Below are 22,743 nucleotides of genomic sequence, written 5' to 3' on the forward strand. Positions count from 1 at the left end.
TACCCAACCAGAATACAAAAGATGCAGTTAGATAATTGAAAGCGGATTTCCATGCCAATATAAACTGCTTTGCTTGCTGCTGCTTATACTGAACATGTTTATGTAGCAAAGTCCCAGGCCCCTTTAGGCCGAATGGTGACCTCCAGAGCCAGGGACAACTGGCATCTTTCTGTGTAGAGTGGGTTACAAGGCATGGTGGGCATAATGCAACATGAAACGGTGGGCGGCAGACACTTTTTGAATGCAAAGAGGTTTATTGTCTCTTAAACAGAACTGTGGAAGAGAGGGTTAGGGGCCAGGACACCCTTAGGTAGATGCAATGTTAACTGGCAGACTCCGAGACTTCTATAGGTAGACAGCTATACAGGTGAAGGCCTCCAGCCAGACACCACTGTATAGGTAGGATGCTGTCTCCTATGGCAACAATCTTGTAGAAGTTACTAACTGTAATTGTATCCAACTATTTTGAGCACGAACAGTTCTCGGCTTACCCCACAATCACTAACTGTGGGTCTTCTCTCAATAAGCTTTCAGTCTCTCTCACTAGACTTCAGATCCATTAGCCACTAGACCCCCTGAGCTCTTCCACTGTTAGCACTCAGTATCTTCCTCAAGCATCACCCCCACTTCACTGCTGGGCCCCTGGCTTGGTACTCACACTCTTCAAGCATCACCCCTGCGGACACGCTAGGTCCCTGGCTTGGCACTCACTGATGCTTCGCAAGCGTCACCTCTGCTGTCCCGCTGGGTCCCTGACTCGGCACTTGCTGATGTTTTCCCACTTCTTCACCGTCCCCCGCTGGTGAGAAGTCTGCTCTGGTACTGGCCTCAGCTTACTCACAGTGGTCTCCGGTAACAAAGTGGATGGTCCCTTTGTGGCGACAGCTTCCCCCCTACCTCCGACCACAACTGGTTCTCCAGCCAGAACTGTTACTTCTTGTTGTACTACAAGCCCGCAGTCCCAACCCTACGCTGCTCTCCTGCTTCTGGATAGGCCCTCAGACAGCCTAGCAACCAGATGTCCCCAGAATAGGTTTGGGGCTTACAACCTAGCAGCCCGGGGCAGCATAACGCACGTCCACCCAGACAGTTGTCCAGATGGCACAGAACCCTGATCACCTGATTCCACCCAAATAAACAGGCTCTACCAGCAGGCCAAGGGACTTAAAGAAACGCCTGCCAATTGGCTGAGACACCCCATTCACTCATAATCTGTCCTTGCTATGCCCTGGTCTTATCGAATGTCACCAGCTACAGTGCCACCTAGTAACAGAAGAGAAAAGTGCAGCAAGTCCAGGATTAGGGGGAAATCAATTGATCTCCTAACAATTGGCCAAGGCAACTATCGCCTGGCAACTAAATTTAATAGCAGCCCTGCCTAAACATCAGGGTGCTACATTTACAAGAGGGAAAAACACAGGAACATTCTCATTGGTATGCTGCTGCTCCTTCAGCGAAGGATGGGTGCGTCATGAACCAGGCTGTGTTGCTGCAATCTGGAGACAGATCCAAGATTGTTCTCCCTGACAATTACAAATCATTTGCTAGGTAAATCGGTCCATATAGTTAAAACTCTGTATTTAGCGGTTTGCCTGGATGTCGGCATTAAATGACCTTCAGGTTTTATTTCCAAAAGTGAAAGTAAACTAGAAGAAATGCACACTTATAAAATAGTTGTAGAGTTAGGTTCTTATTTAATTTAAATTCCAACTTCAGAAAATGATTATTTATTTATTTCAGGTACTTATATAGCGCCGTCAATTTACGCAGCGCTTTACATATACATTTTACATTCACATCAGTCCCTACCCTCAAGGAGCTTACACTCTAAGGTCCCTAACTGACAATCATACATACTAGGGACAATTTAGACAGGATCCAATTAACCTACCAGCATGTCTTTGGAGTGATTAAAGTGAACCTGTCACCAGGCTAAGGACATCCAAGTATTTATATTTTAGTATGCAGTAAATGAGCTTTAAAAAACAAGCCCTTACTGAACACCGTAGATGCAGGCACTGTGGAGAAAGCCATCCTCAATATTCACAACAGAAGGCAGAATTAATGAAGTCTGGTTCCAGTCATTTTCTCAGCAGATTTAACCATGCTTCCTTTCTCCCACTTCTTCAGCTCCACAGGATCTACAGCTAGAGAGGTCAGTGAGGGCTTGCTCTTACGCTCACTTACTGCTTGCTAAAGTGGTATTAAACCCAAAACCAATATTGTAATATATTGCAGTTTACCAATCATTAGATGTGGTGGCTGCGTTTGTTTTCTTTGTTTTAAGGCTTTTTTTCCCCTCTGTTTTCACCTGGTGATCTGGCCAAAAAACAAACCTCCTCTGGATGAAGGAGCACAGGGGGAACATTTAGACAGCAGCATTGTCAGTCTGGGGAGGGGGGAGCTCTTCCCCACAAATTGAAGCTGAACTCCTGCTAACACTTTATAAGCAGTTACAGCACACAGTTTTTGTTTTTTTTTCCCATTTGGGATAAAGGTTTTACATAAATAAAAGCGGCTATTGAAAGCACCCCTGTCAGTAGTAAATTGTGTGTCTCAACCCTGTAATTGCTACATTTGCAGAACAGCTTGTTCTGTTAAAAAACAACAACAGACATACTGGCTGGATCACCAGGTAAAATAAAAGAAAGAAAGCCCACAAAACTAATGCAACTATCACATCTAAGAATTGCTAGGCTGCAATATAAAAAATGTTTGCTTTTGGGTTTTTTACCACTTTAAGAATGTGTAAATACTTCATGTCTAGTCACAAGCTCGCTCTAAAGTGCATCTAAAGACAAACGTTTAGATTTTGTCAATATCAAGAAATGCAGAAGAGTTCCCTTAAGTGGACTTTTAAGGCACTCGATGTAGTAAAGCAATATACAAAGGTATATATAAAAAAAGTTGCATACATTTTATTGAAACACATTAAAAACAATTGCAACGAGGCATTAGCTGATCCATACAAAACATGTGTAGTGCTATAAAAAAAGCATAGATTCTCCTTAGATTTTGTCAATAGATCCAGGAAGGGTTAAAATTACACTAAACTCTGGTTTAAAAATTATTTATTCTATTGAAGTCTGTATTTTAAAAAAATACTTTCTATTGCTGTCAGTCTCCTCCAAATTCCTTCTTTGCTTCTGTGATCCAACACCCTTATAGAGGGTGGCTACACTCATTTTCCATGGTCCCACTGTAGGTAAGAGCATAGCCACCCTCTCTTTCTCACTCCTTAGATGGAAGCAATGAAAAAAAAAAAAAAAAAAAAAAAAAAAGTCGTTCAGGAGCTCAGGGAGGACATGACAAGGAGGCAGAAAAACACAGTAAGAAATGACAAAATGTTACTAAACCCAGGAGACTGCATTTACTATATCTGGTCTCCCACAGTACACAGAACATGGAAATGCAATCATTTTAGTAAATATAAACTGCTAAATGCATTTTCTCATTAGCAGCATATAGCAGTCTTGTAACTTGTGCCTGGTTAAAGCTTGTAGGAGGCATTTTCATTCTCCTCTGATTGTCCTATCAGGATGCAGGACCCCTGACCCTCTGTCTGGACAGTGCTGATTGTCCCTGAGCTGATCACATGCACTCTCCCAAGAAAAAAAAAAACTCTAGCAATACACACCAAACTGAGCATGTGCAGCCTGACTCCAGAAACTTTGGAGACAATGCAAGAAGGGGAGGCTCTGCATACAGGATTAAACAGCCTTTTTACACAATGCGAAGGATTAACCCCTTAGGTTCCACAGCGAGTATAACAAGCATGCTTTGCTGTATATACAGACCGATTTTACTGTTGTAGGTTTAGTAACACTTTAACCGCTTCCCGACCGCCTCACGCAGATATACTGTGGCAGAAGGGCACATTTAAGAGGCGGCTTGCGGGCGCGCGCCCCCTGGGAGCTCCGTGACCGTGATCGCAGGTCCCGCAGATCCGATGTCCGCGGGGATACCCGCGATCGTCTCACGGTGAGGAAGAACGGGGGTGATGCTAATGTACACAAGCATCTCCCTGTTCTGCCTAATGACACTGTCACTGATCACCGCTCCCTGTAATAGGGAGCGGTGATCAGTGATGTGTCACACACCGCCCCTCCCCCCACAGTTAGAATCACTCCCTAGGACAGACTTAACCCCTACAGCGCCACCTAGTGGTTAACCCCTTCACTGCCAGTGACATTTTTACAGTAACCAATGCAATTTTTTAGTATTGATCACTGTATTAATGCCAATGGTCCCAAAAATGTGTCAAAATTGTCCGATGTGTCCGCCATAATGTTGCAGTCACGATAAAAATCGCTGATCGCCGCCACTACTAGTAAAAAAAAAAAAAAAAAAAAAAAAATTAATAAAAATACCATAAAACTATCCCCTATTTTGTAGATCCTATAACTTTTGCGCAAACCATTTAATAAACACTTATTGTGATTTTTTTTACCAAAAATATGTAGAAGAATACGTATTGGCCTAAACTGAGGAAAAAAAAAGGTTTTTTTATACATTTTTTGGGGATATTATAGCAAAAAGTAAAAAAATAATGTGTTTTTTTTTCAAAATTATCGCTATTTTTTTATTTATAGCGCAAAAAATAAAAAACGCAGGTGAGAGCAAATACCACCAAAAGAAAGCTCTATTTGTGGGAAAAAAGGACGTCAATTTTGTTTGGGAGCCACGTCGCACGACCACGCAATTGTTAAAGCGACGCAGTGCCGAATCGCAAAAAGTGCTCTGGTCTTTGGCCAGCAAAATGGTCTGGGGCTTAAGTGGTTAATGAAAAATAGATTACAGGGTCATTAAGTAGATTTACAGTATATAGATTATTTTTGGTGAATAACAATATTATTTAGACTCATTTTAAAACCTCTGTCAGGCTTTATTGTGGTCTGTGCCAGTGCTGGGGAGATTTACTCTATTTGTTCACTGTCACCAGAACAGAAAGCGATAAGAATTCTACAATTTTAGCGACGGAATAGTACTAGAATCTGTTGTAAGAGAGGACGGGAAGGAAAAAAAAAACTGACAAAATGTTTCAATCGTTCTCTACTCCGTCCAAAACCTAGTAAAAAAAAAGCATGACAAAGATTCTGGGTCACTTCCATGGGGATGGAAGATATGGGGAGACAACTATTTAGCAGCAAATGGGACCGTGTTCTCTGTTCATGTGCTACTGTGTATTGCATTGCTGCATTGTCTGTTCTCTGGGGTTGGCAAACGAGGGACAAGGAAAGGATGGGACACAAGATACCAATACAGTACTCTAAGTCTGGATTACAAACTTAGAGTACTGTATTGGTATCCAGAGGATTACAAACTTAGAGTACTGTATTGGTATCTTGTGTCCCATCCTTCCCTTGTCCCTCGTTTGCCAACCCCAGAGAACAGACAATGCAGCAATGCAATACACAGTAGCACATGAACAGAGAACACGGTCCCATTTGCTGCTAAATAGTTGTCTCCCCATATCTTCCATCCCCATGGAAGTGACCCAGAATCTTTGTCATGCTTTTTTTTTACTAATTATCAATGACAAAAGACGCATACCCTTATACTTTTTTTTTTTTTTTTTTTTTTTGTGCTCACCCAAATAGCCTGTGATTATAGTCACTGGAATTTTAGATTGTGTCTGATCATCAGCAATGGGGACAAGCTCTGGGCAATCTTCCTCTTCCTCCATTAAGACAACAGGTGTTTCCACTGTAAAAAAAATTTAAAAAAATAAAAAAAAGGAGAGGAGGTAGGTAATTGTTAACAAAAATGTATTATTTGCCTATCATTTTCAGCAAACAATTAGGCTGCGTTTCAATTTAAGGCCTAGTTTTCATTTTTGATTGATGTGTACCTGCATTATTGTATACAGAAAAATATGTAAATACACAGTTATGTATACAGTACATACATTGTACCTATCAACCCACTTTTGTGAAAGTGTGGAGTGTCAATGCAGACAATCTCTTTTTCAGCATAGCTAAACTCCCTCCCCACCAATGAAGTTTTGTAACTCAGACAACACAGCAGCCAAAGAGTTTTGTAGCTGGGTGGATGGAGCCTAATAGGGATTCAGAAACACTAATTCCCCATCAGAGCCACTTCCCTTGTGATTGCCTGTTGGCTATGGAATCCACCCACTGCCTGATGTCAATCAAAAGGAGAGAGCGGGCCCTGATGGAGAATTAATTCCTCAGCTTCCCTATCAGGCTTCACTTTCTGTCAGTGTCACTGGTGGCTGGGGGGCTGTTATTTGTGAAGCTGATAGCATTCTTGGCCACCAATGACAGATGTGGTAGATATGGGGTAGCAGGAACAAACATGCTGCTCTGCTACAAAGCATACAGAGACAGGCACTTTGCCTGTCTCTGTACACCAACTCAGAGCTGGTATAATTACCTCCAGTTTTGTTATCTGCGAACTGGGGGTAATTCTTTTTGGATTTAGGGCAGTAATGGCACCCCTTTGTTAAAGAGCCATCTGCTACTAAAATGGGCTGCAGTGTTTTTTGAATCTGGTGCAGGCCATTTTCATGAGCCATACCAACAGAAAAGTGTTGTTAGGGCATTACTGAATTTCCCTCATTGTAGTCTAAAGTGAACCTGATAGGATACAAATTCAAAACAGCAGCAGTAATCTTGCACCACCAGAACCCCCAGTTCCTCCACTTCCAAGTAGTGAAGATTAGGCACACCCGCCCCAGCACCACCTGCATACCACAATTCAATTTCGGGGTGCCTAAGCAACCTATCTTGAAGCCTCCAGCATCGTCATGTGGGTAGTAAGGACCAGGGCATGCCCATGCATATGCAATTAACACTTTTCAAATAGTCACTATTTGTTCAACTGGTTTTAAAGCTCTGGGTGCTGAACTACATTGATTCTGCAGTAAAGGGTATGTACCAACCACTTATACGGTCTGATACCTGCTGCTAATAGTTTTGTAAATGTGAGTCATCTACAGATTCACATTTGACTTGCACTTTAACACCAACATTCACCTACCTAAGTAGCATTGTAGGTAAAATTTGCATTTTCAAATGCCTGCCCCAAATTTTTTGAGGTTATGAAATGGGATGACCCCTTTGAACTGCTACATTGAGGAGTACTATACAGACAAGGTTTTTCCAGTTTTGTTTAAAATCCCCTTTAAAAAGTTAAACAGATAAGGAAAAAAATTGATGGAAGCAAGCAAATATCCAAGGGCATCATTGTGGTGGCTTTCAGAAATGCTTGGAAATAGTGCCTATAGGTAAATCTGAACCTAGCAAACACCCCCAATTATCGGACCCATAGGAATACGTAACAAAAGGTTTTTTGTTGAGAATAAAATAAAAGCACAGCAGTTAAGGACACCAATGTGTAAGCAGACAAGAGAAATTATGCTGAATGAACTCTTTGTCCTAACCAGGGGGCTTGATATGTTTATGTCCTTGTTGCACTCATTACCGGAATTAGGGAAGGCCCATTAACAACATCAACCATTGTTCTCAACATGGTTACATTTTCACAGACATCCTTGATGACACTGACAACCAGTACCCCTGTGAACACATCTTCAAACCTACAAGCAGCTTTCTAGCAGAAATACTAGTGAAGATCACCTCTGACAGTGGGCTTCATTCAGAGAACCAGATCGTATACGGTATTTAGGCGTTCTCAAATAGCGCATGCGATCCTGAAGGGGGAGAAAAGCCAACAATTAAAATTTTTAAAAATGGCGCAGGGTCCCCTCCAAAATCTATACCAGACCCTTATCCGAGCATGCAGCCTGACAGGTCAGGAAAGGGGGAGCGACGAGGCCACATGCCATCAACATAGGGGGGTGTTTTGGAGCAGGGGGGCCCTTCCCCACAACCCTGGCTGGTGGTTGTGGGGGTCTGCAGGCAGGGGGCTATGTGAAGGAGTATAGTACCCCTACTCATTCACCAAAAGAAGGTGTAGTGTAAAAAAAAAAAAAAGTTTTTGACAAGTCCTTTTTTTTTTTAAATCTTTTTTATAAATAAAGGTCTGCTGCTGACTCGGGGGGGGGGGAGTCAGCCCCCGCAGTCTAACAGTTATTAAAAAACTAAGCACTCCTCCCTCCACCCATGTTAAGGGTATGTGGCCTGGGGGGGGGGGTGGGGAGGGCCTCACTTGTCCCATCCCTTTCCTGACCTGCATGTTTGGATAAGGGTCTGGTATGGATTTTTGGGGTGACCCCACAACATTTTTTTTTACTATTATTTTGGCGTGGGGGTTTCTGTCAAAATACATTACAGACTTGAAGGGCCTGGTATGGATTGGGGTGTGACCCCACGCAGATTTTTACTTTTTTTTTTTTATTGCCGGCAACTTTTTTTTACATTCAGCTGTCAGCGAGGAACCCCGCTGACAGCTGATGACTCATCAGTTGTTAAAGACGCAGCAGCCGTTCCCTCCTTAACAACCATGACACTTACTGGTTGTTAAAAGTGGTTGAAAAGGCACAAGGTTTTTTACCTATCATGCGTATGCATGAAGGTAAAAAAAAAAAAAACCTTCTCTGTGCAGCAGCCTCCCCAGCCCCCCTAATACTTACCTGAGCCACACTTTTTGTAGCTGCTGACTTTTAAATGGGTGGAACTCTGCTTTAACACAAGTTTCAATTTGATTGCTTAATTCTGAACACAACTAAATCCCCAGTTATAAGAGGGTGTGCACACTTATGCAACCACATTATTTTAGTTTTTTAGTTTTACCTCCCCCCCCCTAAAATATTTCAGTTTGTTTTTCAATTGAGTTGTAAAGTTTATAGGTCACAATAAAAGGTGGAAAAAGTTCTGAAATGATTTATCTTTGTCTAATTTTTTTACATCACAGAAACCTGACATTTTAACAGAGGTGTGTAGACTTCTTATATCCACTGTATGAACATTTTCTGTCCTGGCCGATAAACTTAGTTTGATCAAATGTAACCTCAATCAAGTCTGAATCAGAAGGGAAGTTATGCCCATTTGATTGTTTGCTGGTTTGTTTCGATGGAATCACAATGGTTTTACACAGAGAAGCCCTGATCCTCTTATTGGGGTCCATGCCCATGCTCCTGGCTCCTCCTCTTGTCTGGACTCATTTCAAGCCCAGCTTTATGAGTGCGGCTTGAGAAGAGGAGGATCCGGGCTGCTCTGTGCAAATCCATTGCAGAGAGCAGGCAAGTATACAATGTTTGTTTAAAAACGAGACCTTTACCTTTACAACCACTTTAAAACGCCAAACTAGTGAATTAAACCCCTTCCTGTGAAGAAGAAAGACAGAATTGGAATAGGGCTGTGTCAGACACAGATTTCTTTTCCTTTTTTTTATTTATTTATTTATTTTTTTAACCATAAGCCGCAAACTTTGTAGAGCAGTTTTGCAAACAGTCCACTTTTTAGATGTTTTGCTCCAACTAAAGTTTCCCTATTCTAAACGTTATCAGATGTACTTTTGTATAGTTATAAAAAGAAAATATTTTTAGCATTTGGTTAGTATAGAAACATCTTTAAAAATGTTTGGCAACAAAGGCACGATAGCACATAATTAACTGAGAAACAAAAAATAGCTTGAGCCAAGAAGACACTCCCCTTTTTGTGGTCAATGTGTTTTCCAAGGTGGTTAGCATGATAACACAGCAGATGTTATATTGTTGTGCAACTTATTTCAAACATAAACCTTCATACAAAGCAGATGCGGCGTCATACTGCTCTAAAAACTTTCTCTGATGCCGATTGAGCATGTGAGCAAAGATCACCAAACTTTTGTTATGTTTTCATAGATGATACATTACAGCATGATCATAAATCTTGCCGCATGCTTCCATACATAGTGCATTTCTAGCAGCCTGTCGGTTTACCAAATTAGCATGAAAACAAACTGCCAAATGCTTCCTGTTGTGGTAGTGTCAGTGATTTCTACCTGACTAAAGTTTGGGTCAGAGTATGATAAGTACATATTAAAGTGGTTGTAAACCCTTACATATACCCAGTAAAGTGACTGGCCTCAGGCGATACATACAGATGAAACAAATCATCCTACATAAGTTGTGCCTGTTTATCTGCAGTCCTCTCTCCTCTACAGCTTCCTGAAGCTCATATTTTACACAGAATTTCTGAACTCCAGAAGGAACGGTCAGCGATCTGATATCACACACTGCACAGCAGGGAGCTGGGTGTAATCTGAGACCTGAGTGGAGGGAATGGACACACTCACCTTTACACAGTCTCATAGGGAACCCATGTCCTGGATTGGGGGGCATTCCCCATAATGACTGTCAGAAGTGAGTCATGCACATAGCAGAGGAATGACAGAGCAAACAGAAATCACACAACATGCTTTGTTAACACAAGTACCTACATATAACCGTGTGCTGCTGCGTAAAGCTGTATCCTTTTTACACGTGGCTGTAAGTACACCTGTGTCTCCTAAGGTGCTAAACTACTGTTGTATTTTATGCAATATGGCCCAATACGTCTGTGTGCATGAAGCCTAATAATCATAAAAAGAAAGAAAAATAAGAATGGTCAGGGGTAAGTCAGGAAATGGCCCACTACACTGGAGGTCTGTAAAAATAATGCCCCCGTACTGTAGTGGTCAATGGAGAAAAACCCTCTAACATTGGTGGTCAACAAAAGAAGTCCGCTCTACAATGGAGAGGAATAGAAGAAGGGTCCCCGCAGGACCCCTTCATCAAGCATGTGGCATCACATGCCTGATGAAGGGGTCCTGCGTGGCTCTGAAATGTTGCTATTTGATGTAACAATGTGATCGCTGATTAAAGCTTTGGACCCATTCTGGAGATCCATGGTGTGCTGGTGATATTTCTCGCTTTGACTATTCACGGTTTTAGCCGGTGATCGCTGCAGCGCTCACTTAAACACAGCCATTTCTACATAAACGTGTGCTTTGGGAATAGTGCCTGAGAAGAAGACCCCCTCTACAAAAGAGGTGGTGGGTAGAAGAAGACCCCCTCTACAAAAGAGGTGGTGGGTAGAAGAAGACCCCCTCTACAAAAGAGGTGGTGGGTAGAAGAAGACCCCCTCTACAAAAGAGGTGGTGGGTAGAAGAAGACCCCCTCTACAAAAAGGTGGTGGGTAAAAGAAGAACCCTCTACAATAGTGGGGAGGTAAGGTTGAATATTTGTATAGATCCATATTGCAACAGCATGTGATACGTTAATATAGGGTATTTTCCATCGTAATTGTTTGGAAATGACTTTTCCTAATTTTACATTTCTTTTTTTTCCCCTTCCTCTCTCTTGTTTTAGGTGTGGTTGGTTGTGTGTATATAAAAATACAAAAAATACCAATAAAAATTATTGTTTAAAAAAAACAATAGTGGGGAGTAGAAGCAGACCCCTCTACGTGGGTGGTGGGTAGAGGAAGGACCCTCTACGTGGGTGGTGGGTAGAGGAAGGACCCTCTACGTGGGTGGTGGGTAGAGGAAGGACCCTCTACGTGGGTGGTGGGTAGAGGAAGGACCCTCTACGTGGGTGGTGGGTAGAGGAAGGACCCTCTACGTGGGTGGTGGGTAGAGGAAGGACCCTCTACGTGGGTGGTGGGTAGAGGAAGGACCCTCTACGTGGGTGGTGGGTAGAGGAAGGACCCTCTACGTGGGTGGTGGGTAGAGGAAGGACCCTCTACGTGGTTGGTGGGTAGAGGAAGGACCCTCTACGTGGGTGGTGGGTAGAGGAAGGACCCTCTACGTTGGTGGTGGGTAGAGGAAGGACCCTCTACGTGGGTGGTGGGTAGAGGAAGGACCCTCTACGTTGGTGGTGGGTAGAGGAAGGACCCTCTACGTTGGTGGTGGGTAGAAGAAGGACCCTCTACGTTGGTGGTGGGTAGAAGAAGGACCCTCTACGTTGGTGGTGGGTAGAAGAAGGACCCTCTACGTTGGTGGTGGGTAGAAGAAGGACCCTCTACGTTGGTGGTGGGTAGAAGAAGGACCCTCTACGTTGGTGGTGGGTAGAAGAAGGACCCTCTACGTTGGTGGTGAGTAGAAGAACCCTCTACGTTGGTGGTGGGTAGAAGAAGAACCCTCTACGTTGGTAGTGGGTAGAAGAAGAACCCTCTACGTTGGTGGTGGGTAGAAGAAGAATCCTACACGTTGGTGGTCATAGAAGAAGAAGACATTTGAGATGATTCCATTTAAATTGGAGATCAATATGTGGTCATTGCAGAGGTGACTTTTATCACTGGATGTCAGTGGAAACTGCTGCCCCCAATATTGTTGGTGGGTCTGAACCAGCCTGAGCTACCCCACCAGGAAGCTGTCACTGCGTACAGCCAATCACAAGCATTCCGAGGCCCGCAGCCACATCTATACAAGCTCTTTACTGTATATACATACGCTGTGGGGGCAGGGGATGCCTCTGACGCTTATAATTGGCTATATGCAGTGACAGCTCCCTGGCAGGATTGCTCAAGCAGGTTCAGTCTGGTGATTCACATTGCACATTGAGCTCATCCCTGGTGGTGAGTGCAGGTGGAAGAGCAATCTGTCACTGTTCAAGGAACCCTGAGCAAACTCTGGAGGAACAGTGAATGAGAAGGGCTGGACTAGGCAGACCACTAGATATTGCACATATCAAAACAATTGTAGTCAGTATTAGTATACTTTCCTTTTCTCTGTAACATAATTTCATAAATTTAACAACACATCAACAGTAATTAGAATTTCAACATATTGATTTAAAAAAGCATCTACAGGAATAACTCTTTCTGTAACCCAGTTATGACAAACCTGCTGCTTTGAAAAGCTCAGAACTACAAGTCCCATCATGCAAAGCTACAGGATGTCTATCTAGCTGCTGCAGATTCCCTTTACATGCAGCAAGTTGAAGACTGATTATATCTAAGACTGGATCTTCTCTGCTGTAATAGCACCCCCTTCCCCAACACAACACTACATACATCACCCTGGAGGGATCACTCCTGCCTGCACCGCTCACACATCACACTGCACATCATGTGCTGTAAACACACTGAGCTTCTTCCTGTGCAGCTGCTAAAACCTTCCTCCTTCAACACGTGCTTTGCTCACAGTGCTCCACGCAGAAAGCAGACAGTGTTGTGTTTACCAGGAGCAAGGTCTGAAATGTTTCCAGTCTGCAATCACTTCATGAAAGAAGCTCAGTGCATGCAACAGCATTGCTCCATAATAACTCAGTAAACATAGAGTAAGCATTGTTCTGGGAAAAGTTGTGTTCTCTCACTGTGCCTATTCAATTGCTTGGTAACACAAATTGCTAATCAGCAAATCACATGGCAGCAACTCAATGCATTTAGGCATCTAGACTTGGTAAAGACGACTTGCAGTTCACTTGAAGTTCAAACACGAGCATCAGAATGGGGAAGAAAGGGGATTTAAGTGACTGGTTGTTGGTGCCAGACGGGCTGCTCTGAGTATTTAACCACTAGAGATCTGTGCTATAGCCGAATGATGCTTTGCCGGGATGACGTCTATTGACGTCGTCCCATGCATGAGTGGCCTGCGCGCCCTGTGATCAGCAAGTCTATGAGACCCCAACCCCTTACCATGTGATCAGCAGTCAGCCAATGACAGATGATCATGTGATGTCAACAGAGCCGGTAATCAGCTATTTTTTCTCCTCGTGCTGACAGCGTGAGGAGAAAAAAAAAGGCGATCATCAGTGCCCACCTGTGCCCCCTGCCAGTGACACCTAGCAATAGGCAGCAGTGCCGCCTACCAGTGCCCCCCAGCGCCACCCATCAGTGTCACCCATCAGTGCCCACAATCAGTGCCACCCATTAGTGCCCCCCATCAGTGGTACCTATCCGTGCCACCCATCAGTGGCCATCAGTGCCGCCTTATCTGTCCCCATCAGTGCCGCCTTATCTGTCCCCATCAGTGCCGCCTTAACTGTGTCTATCCGTGCCCACCAGTGCTGCCTCATCAGTGCATATCAATGAAGGAGAAAAATTACCCGTTTGCAAAATTTTATAACAAACTATGAAACATGATTTTTTTTTTTCAAAATTTTCCATCTTTTTTTGTTTGTTTAGCAAAAAATAAAAACCCCAGCTGTGATTAAATACCACCAAAAGAAAGCTCTATTTGTGGGAAAAAATGATAAAAATTTCATTTGGGTACAGTGTTGTATGACCGCGCAATTGTCATTCAAAGTGCGTCAGCGCTGAAAGATGAAAATTGGTCTGGGCAGGAGGGGGGTTTAAGTGCCCAGTAAGCAAGTGGTTAAAAAACATATGATCTACTGGGATTTTCACGCATAATCATCTCTAAAGTTTACAGAGAATGGTCCAAAAAAGAGAAAATTTCCAGCGAGCGGCAGTTGTGTCGAAGAAAATGGCTTGTTAATGTCAGAAGAGAATGGGTAGACTGGTTTGAGATGATAGAAAGGCAACAGTAACTCAAATAACCACTCGTTACAACCAAGGTATGCAGAATACCATCTCTGAATGCACATACACCACATTGGGTACCAATCCTGTCCACTAAGAACAGGAAACTGGGGCTACAATTCACACAGGCTCACCAAAATTGTACAATAGAAGATTGGAAAAATGTTGCCTGGTCTGATAAGTCTCGATTTCAGCTACAACATTCAGATGGTAGGGTCAGAAAGGTTCAGGCTGGTGCTGGTGGTGTAATGGTGTGTAGGATATTTTCTTGGCACACTTTGGGCCCCTTTAGTACCAATTGAGCATTGTCTACCACTTCAGCCCCGGAAGAATTTACCCCCTTCCTGACCAGAGCACTTTTTGCGATTCGGCACTGCGTCGATTTAACTGACAATTGCGCGGTTGTGCGACGTGGCTCCCAAACAAAATTGACGTCCTTTTTTCCCCGCAAATAGAGCTTTCTTTTGGTAGTATTTGATCACCTCTGTGCTTTTTATTTTTTGCGCTATAAACAAAAAAAGAGCGACAATTTTGAAAAAAAGCATTATTTTTTACTTTTTGCTATAATAAATATCCCCCAAAAATATATAAAAAAACAATTTATTTTCCTCAGTTTAGGCCGATATGTATTCTTCTACATATTTTTGGTAAAAAAATCGCAATAAGCGATTATTGATCGGTTTGCGCAAAAGTTATAGCATTTACAAAATAGGAGATAGTTTTATGGCATTTTTATTTATTTATTTATTTTTTTTAAATGGCGGCGATCTGCGATTTTTATTGTGACTGCGACATTATGGCGGACACATCGGACATTTTTGACACATTTTTGGGACCATTGTCATTTATACAGCAATCAGTGCTATACAAATGCACTGATCCCTGTGTAAATGATACTGGCAATGAAGGGGTTAACCACTAGGTGGCAGTGTAGGGGTTAAGTGTGTCCTAGGGGCGTGTTTCTAACTGTAGGGGGATGGGCTGTGCGTGACACATCATTGATCTCTGCTCCAATGACAGGGAGCAGAGAACAGTGACACTGTCACTAGGCAGAACGGGGAGATGCTTGTTTATATTAGCATCTCCCCGTTCTTCCTCCCCGTGAGGCGATCGTGGGTATCCCTGACTCACAGAGCTTGCCACGCACGCGCGCTGGCCGCCTCTTAAAGGGGAACGTACAGGTACGTGATTCTGCCTGTACGTGCCCTTCTGCCGCAGTATATCTGCGTGAGGCGGTCGGCAAGCGGTTAATCACCATGGCCTACCTTAGTATTGTTGCTGACCATGTCCATCCCTTTATGACTACAGTGTACCCATCTTCTGATGGCTATTCCAGCAGCATAATGCACCATGCCACCAAGCTCATATCATCTCACCACTGGTTTCCTAAACATGACAATGAGTTCACTGTACTCAATCCAATAGAGCACCTTTGGGATGTGGTGGAACGGGAGATTTGCATCATGGATGTTCAGCCAACAAATCTGCAGCAACTGCGTAATGCTATCATGTCATTATGGACCAACATTTCTGACAAATGTTTCCAACACCTTGTTGAATCTACAGTGCCTTGCAAAAGTATTCATACCCCTTGAAATTTTCCACATTTTGTCATGTTACAACCAAAATGTAAATATATAGTTTATTGGGATTTTATGTGATAGACCAACACAAAGTGGCACATAATTGTGAAGTGGAAGGAAAATGATAAATGGTTTTCAAATTTTTTTTACAAATAAATATGTGAAAAGTGTGCCATACATTTGTATTCAGCCCCCCGGAGTCAATACTTTGTAGAACCACCTTTCACTGCAATTACAGCTACAAGTCTTTTTGGGGATGTCTCTACCAGCTTTGCACATCTACAGAGTAAAATTTTTGCCCATTCTTCTCTGCAAAATAGCTCAAGCTCTGTCAGATTGGATGGAGCGCATCTATGTACAGCAATTTTCAAGTCTTGCCACAGATTCTCAATTGGATTTAGGTCTGGACTTTGACCGGGCCATTCTAAGACCCCATACACACTATACAACTTTTGTTGTCTGATTTCCTTTAGATTTACCAAAACCATGTAGTGCAAGGGCCTGCCTGATTGCATACAAATTGAAACTCAGGTTTGACCTCATATTTAATGGTTTTGGTAAATCTGAAGGAAAACATCTACAGAAAATTGTACAGTGTGTATCCAGCTTTACACATGAATGTGCTTTGATCTAAACCATTCCATTGCACCTCTGCCTGTATGTTTAGGGTTGTTGCCCTGCTGGAAGGTGAACCCCTGCCCCAGTCTCAAGTCTTTTGCAGACTCCAATGCCGTGTACACACGAGGGAAATGTCCATCAGAAAAAGTCCGATGGCAGCTTTTGATCGTATATTCCGATCGTGTGTAGGCCCCATCGGACTTTTTCCGTCGAAAATTCAGACAGACTTAGATAGAGAACCTGTTCTATATTTTTCCGACGGAACAAATTCCTATCGGGAAAACTGCTCTTCTGTATGCTGTTCCGACACACCAAAAACGACGAATGCTCTGAAGCAAGTACGAGACGGAAGCTATTGGCTACTGGCTATTGAAGTTCCGTTTTCTAGTCCCGTCGTAAGTGTTGTACGTCACCGCGTTCTGGACGGTCGAACTTTTGTGTGACCGTGTGTATGCAAGACAGCTTGAGCGGAACTCTGTCGGAAAAAACTTCAGAATTTATTCAGACGGCAGTCGTGTGTACAGGGCATAACAGGTTTTATTCTAAGATTGCCCTATATTTGGCTCCATCCATCAACTCTGACAAGATTCCTTATCCCTGCTGAAGAAAAGCATCCCCACAACATGATGCTGCCACCACCATGTTTCACGGTGGGGATGGTGTGTTCAGGGTGATATGCAGTGTTAGTTTTACTCCACACATAGTGTTTTCCTTTTAGGCCAAAAAGTTCACTTTTGGTCTCATCTGACCAGAGTACCTTCTTCCACATGTTTGCTGTGTCCCCCACATGGCTTCTCCTAAACTGCAAACAAAACTTCTTATGGCTTTCTTTCAACAATGGTTTTCTTCTTGACACTCTTCCATAAAGGCCAGATTTGTTGAGTGCACGACTAATAGTTGTCCTGTTGACAGATTCTCCCACCTGAGCTGTGGATCTCTGCAGCTCCTCCAGAGTTACCATGGGCCTCTTGGCTACTTCTCTGATTAATGCTCACCTTGCCCGGCCTGTCAGTTTAGGTGGACGGCCATGTCTTGGTAGGTTTGCAGTTGTGCCATACTCTTTACATTTTCAGATGATGGATTGAACAGTGCTCCGTGAGATGTTCAAAGGTTGGGATATTTTTTTATAACCTAACCCCGCTTTATACTTCTCCACAACTTTATCCCTGACCTGTCTGGTGTGTTCTTGGCATTCATGATGCTGTTTGTTCACTAAGGTTCTCTAACAAACCTCTGAGGGCTTCACAGAACAGCTGTATTTATACTGAGATTAAATTACACACAGGTGGACCCTATTTACTAATTAGGTGACTTCTAAAGGCAATTGGTTCAACTAGATTTTAGTTAGGGGTATCAGAGTAAAGGGGGCTGAATACAAATGCACGCCACACTTTTCACATATTTATTTGTAAAAAATGTTGAAAACCATTTATCATTTTCCTTCCACTTCACAATTATGTGCCACTTTGTGTTGGTCTATCACATAAAAATCCCAATAAAATACATTTACGTTTTTTGCTTGTAACATGACAAAATGTAGAAAATGTGAAGGGGTATGAATACTTTTTCAAGGCACTGTATGCCACGAAGAATTAAGGCAATCCTGAAGACAAAAGGGGGTCCAACCTGGTACTAGTAAGGTGTAATAATAAAGTGGCCAGGGAGTGTATATTGACACTACACAATGAATGACAATACAACAATGCAATGGCTTCCACAACAATCAGATTTTTTAATAATTTATTTTCTTATTACAGGTATTTAAATAGCACATACAAATTACACACTTTCTCTCTCTCTACCCCTTCCTCTTGCCTATGCTTTTCTTCCTACATGTCTATTCTGGTTTCATGACCCTGTGGGGAATTTAGTTAATGTGTTCCTTTTATTTTTGTGTTGATGTAAAATCTTCTTTATGGAGGATGTTGTTAAGCCTTGCAGCGCAGTCTGACAAACCCAACTACTGGAGATTGACCAATCCATCAGTAGATTTTGCATTATTTCTCTATACAAGATGGACGGGACTTAGGATATTGCAATATCCAATGACTAATTGTATTGCTCTGTCCTCCAGTGTCTTAATAGCCCCCCCCCCCCACACTTGGAACTTATCTGTTTTTTTTTTTTTCCAACGTGGTTTGTCTTGCTGTGCTCTTTTAAAAAAAATAGAATAACGTTTATGGCAATGGAATGTAAGAATGATCTGATTAACAAGGGCATAAACACTCATATACCTGTACACTAGAGCTACACGATTCTGGCCAAAATGAGAATCACAATTTTTTTGCTTAGAATAAAAAGATCACGAACTGCTCTGATCTTTGGGCAGCCAAATGGTCCCGGCTGAAGTGGTTAAGTGGTTAAACTTCCCTCATTTACACACCAAAGTGTATTCCTTTGAACTAAAGGACAAATTGTTACAATGTTTATACTTAAGTTCCACTGCTAAAGAATGTTGTGATTCTTGGCAGACTGCCCGCTTTTTTTCCTCTTTCTTTTGAAGGCTGTCGGCTTTAGCAGAGCAGAGAGAATTCTCTGCATAGAAATAATCGGGAAATACTTTGTCAAGATCGCAACAGGGAAAATAACGATTATTAACGATTAATCATGCAGCTCTACTGGACACTAATACACAATGGATCCATCAATATCTGAGTTTTATTGTAATCATCAAGTAAAGGGTGGATAGACATAACTTATTGGAATCTGATCAATATTTTACAAACGGCTGTAAACTAAACTAAAGATTTTCAGTTTTCAGCAGGCGTCCGAGAACATAGGTTATCACAGCCTCATAGAACTTTCCCCACCATGGATCTGCCAACACCAGATGATGCTCATACTCAAGTATGTACTATACAGGTGTAATCTATACAGAGCATGTTTCACACATGTGAAATATAACAGAGCTAATATTACCTTAATAGCTATCACACAAGAGAGAGCAGCGCTCTCTCTTGTGTTTTACTGTCTACAGAGCCCCTTCTAGATTGTTATGAGCTGGCAGCCATCCACAGTCAGCCTATCCGTGGCCACCAGCACACCTTGTGCTGCATTTGAACTTTCATACATGGACTCGCTGCTATAGAGAGCTGTTTAATTGCCCACTCTCTCTATTGAGCTGACAGAGCTCACATGAGCATATGTATATAATATTTCTGTCCTTAATAGTCCTGTTCTGAACAGCTGCTATGATTGTTTTTGCAGTGCAGGGAATCGCCTGCTGTAAAAGAAGATATCTGAATGATGCCTGTAACTGCAGGCATCATTCAGATATCCCCACTCAAAGTCTGCAAAGTCATATGACGTACTGCGGGCGGGAAGGGTTTTAAGGTTATTTTTCTATGACTTTCACATTTTTACAAGTTCACTTTTTGAGGGGGCTTGCAGTGATTTATTATTGCTTCCTTGATATGAACAAGTGTAGCACCTTCTACTTTAGGTAGGTGCTAGTAGTAGGATTTTTTTCAGTACAGGTAAATTTAATCAGGCCTAGCTGTAAGCTAGGCCTGTTTGCTTAATCTGTGTGGTCTGGGAGTGGCTCAGAGTAGGCTGGTGACTCACAGATAGCATCATCTTTCGGTTACCTCCCTTCTAGTGGCTTCTAAAAGGCAGGAGGGGAAGAGAGGTGGGGCTGTCTGGGGTGTCTCAGGGGGCCCTAACCAATCCCCAACTAGGATTGGCAGGGGGCAGGCTCCCTTGAAATACCCAGGGTCAGCCCAGCTGGGAAGGAGTTGTCGGGTGCAAGAACTGGAAGATGGAGTACTAGCTGTCATGGCCTTTGAGGAAGCTCCCCAGTCTGGGGGGGGTGACCTTGGGACTGGAGCTCGGAGTGGAAGTGACCCCCGTACAAACCACAAGGGTGTCCTGACCAGGAGCAGGAGAGGACGGTGGAGAGTACTGCCAGGCAAGTCTCCAGGAGGGATCCACAAGGTGTCGGTGAGTGATACACAGCCAGGAAAGCTGGGGATACATGCCGGAGCAGATTGGGAGGATGCAACTTGAGATGGATGTAGAGCCAGTGAGGACTGTGGTGTCATGGGCGGTGGAGACAGGCAACTGCAGCCAGGAGGGCTGGCAGGGCCTGAAAAGAGCTGACTGGGATTAGTAGTCCACCTAGGACAGCTACCACCATTCTTTTTGCTACACCAGAGGGGCCCGCAGTCCCTGCCTGCAAAGGGTGGTTGCTAGGGCCTGGCGGAAGCCAGTGTCAGGCCTATCTATGTGCTAGCTGTACCTGAAGAGTTGTGCTGGAGGAAGAAATAGTCTGCAGCAAGAGTTGTGCTGGAGGAAGAAGAGAGTGTATAATTTGTCCAAAGCTATGCAAATAAATCTTTCTGAGCATCCCATGAATTCCTTAACCCCATCCAAGTTATAATCCCTCAATAAAATAAATAAAAACAAAGCTAACGGACTGTTCATTGTCTAGGAGTGTCTGGGAAGTGAATGCCAGGCTGGGCAGGGCGACAGGCGGACCACAATATCCAGCAGCTCCTATGTGGGTACCGCTACACAATTACAAACTATACATTTAAACAAGGTTGTTAAGCGATTAATATACATTTATTAGGCTATTTTTATTAGGCTAATCTCTATTGAACGGATGAAATATTCTCTTTAAAAGGCTCACACTTAAGGTCTTATGGGAGGAGCAGAGACACAAACAAAAATTTAACCACTGAAACTTCTGAAAAAAAAACGGCGATGATTTATTCCACTGCTGTTAACCAAAAACGAAATATTATCTCTAAATTGAATCTGCCTTTAAAGTATCTGCCTTTTACTATGTACAACACATGGTTTACCACTTGTAAGGACATATACAATCCAGCTACCACCAAAAAAAGAATTTGTCCCTTAAAAAAAAAATATTAGGTTAGGTGACTGTTTTAGGTACAAATAGTGCTCAGTAGATTTTGTTTTACAAATAAGCCATTTAAATAAAATTGTACCGTATTTTTTATTTTTATTTTTACAGTTATAGGTAAATCTTTACATTTTTGTGCAAATGTTATACAACAGTTTATACCTGCAAATAGAGAATTTCCAGAAATGCCACATGTTTGAATAAAGCATTATTTTTAGAGCGGACTCCAGTATAATATTTACTTGTCTTTATAAATATAGTTAGATCTTGTAGAAAGTACAGAGACCCAGTTATAATTTCCACCAACATTCTGGAGTCTCCCTGCCAAGACCAAAACTTATTTTTGGAGGTCTTTTTCTGCAGCTGAATATTTCTTTCTTTTCTTGATGAATGAAAACTACACACCCAGGAAGACAGGAAGGAAAAGATAAAACCCATGTGGTTAACACAGCACAGTAGACTAAAAGTATTTCCTAAACCACCTAGGAATTTACTGGATGAAACCTAGGTGGCAGTTTGGTGTCTTGCGCTGATCTTTTTCTGTCCCCCTGCAGAGCTGCTTTATGAAAATAAAGTAGTTCAATGGAAAAAAATATAGCTGCCTATAACAACCAATCAAATTCTATGTCTCTGCAATAAAACCTTCTTACCTTCCTTCTTGCAGGCGCGGATTAATGCACAGGCTGGTCTAGGCTGCAGCCTAGGCAACATGTGTGCAAGGGCCCCCGATTGGCCACGATATTTTTATTAATTTATATATATTTATGTATATGTAGAATAAAAACAATGTAAAAATGGATGGGGAGACCTTTTTGATAGTGCTGTGTGGGCCCATGAAACAAGGAATGGCGTGTAATGCTGAAAAAAGGAGGGGATAAAGAATGTGCGAGATAAAAAAAGGGGTTTGAAGAAATAATGATGATGGATGGTTTCATGGGCCCACACAGCACTATCAAAAAGGTCTCCCCATACATTTTTACATTGTTTTTATTCTACATATACACACACACAGTTTTTCATTATGTTTGGTTCAGCCTGTCGTTTGTGATATAATTAATGCACCATGTTATTAATATAACCTGGTATCTGATGTTATCTAATCAACCACTTCCCGAATAGCTCTGAACGATCACAGCATTATCCAATGCACGGAGCGTTTTGTGTCACTCACTGGCTGTATAAACCCTGCCCAATCACAGCCCACGTAAGGCCTGAGGAAGGAGCGTCGCCTATTCGTGCCCGCTTCCGGAAGTGACGTCATCCTCCAGGTTCCCACCGTGCGTTCCAACGGCAGGAAGTGCCA

The 22,743-nt window shown here is 42.7% G+C and overlaps 1 protein-coding gene across 2 annotated transcripts in view; it reads right to left on the bottom strand.

Moving 5' to 3' along the window:
- LOC141147593 (zinc-regulated GTPase metalloprotein activator 1A-like) overlaps positions 1-13,040 on the bottom strand; it is a 98,672-nt gene extending 85,632 nt beyond the window's left edge. Inside the window, exons 1-2 of one of the 2 annotated variants that reach the window (XM_073634824.1) lie at positions 12,903-13,040; positions 5,593-5,706 (exon numbers count right to left, since the gene is read on the bottom strand). In XM_073634824.1, coding sequence (XP_073490925.1) covers positions 5,593-5,686 — 94 coding nt within the window. In that variant the 5' untranslated portion in view covers positions 5,687-5,706; positions 12,903-13,040. Of the gene's footprint in view, positions 1-5,592; positions 5,707-12,732; positions 12,871-12,902 lie in introns of those variants that run through there. The other variant, XM_073634833.1, reaches the window with a different exon arrangement.
- Between the last annotated feature and the right edge of the window lie 9,703 nt (positions 13,041-22,743).

The sequence above is a fragment of the Aquarana catesbeiana genome, linkage group LG01 (assembly GCF_042186555.1).
Source record: "Aquarana catesbeiana isolate 2022-GZ linkage group LG01, ASM4218655v1, whole genome shotgun sequence".
Lineage (NCBI taxonomy): Eukaryota > Metazoa > Chordata > Amphibia > Anura > Ranidae > Aquarana > Aquarana catesbeiana.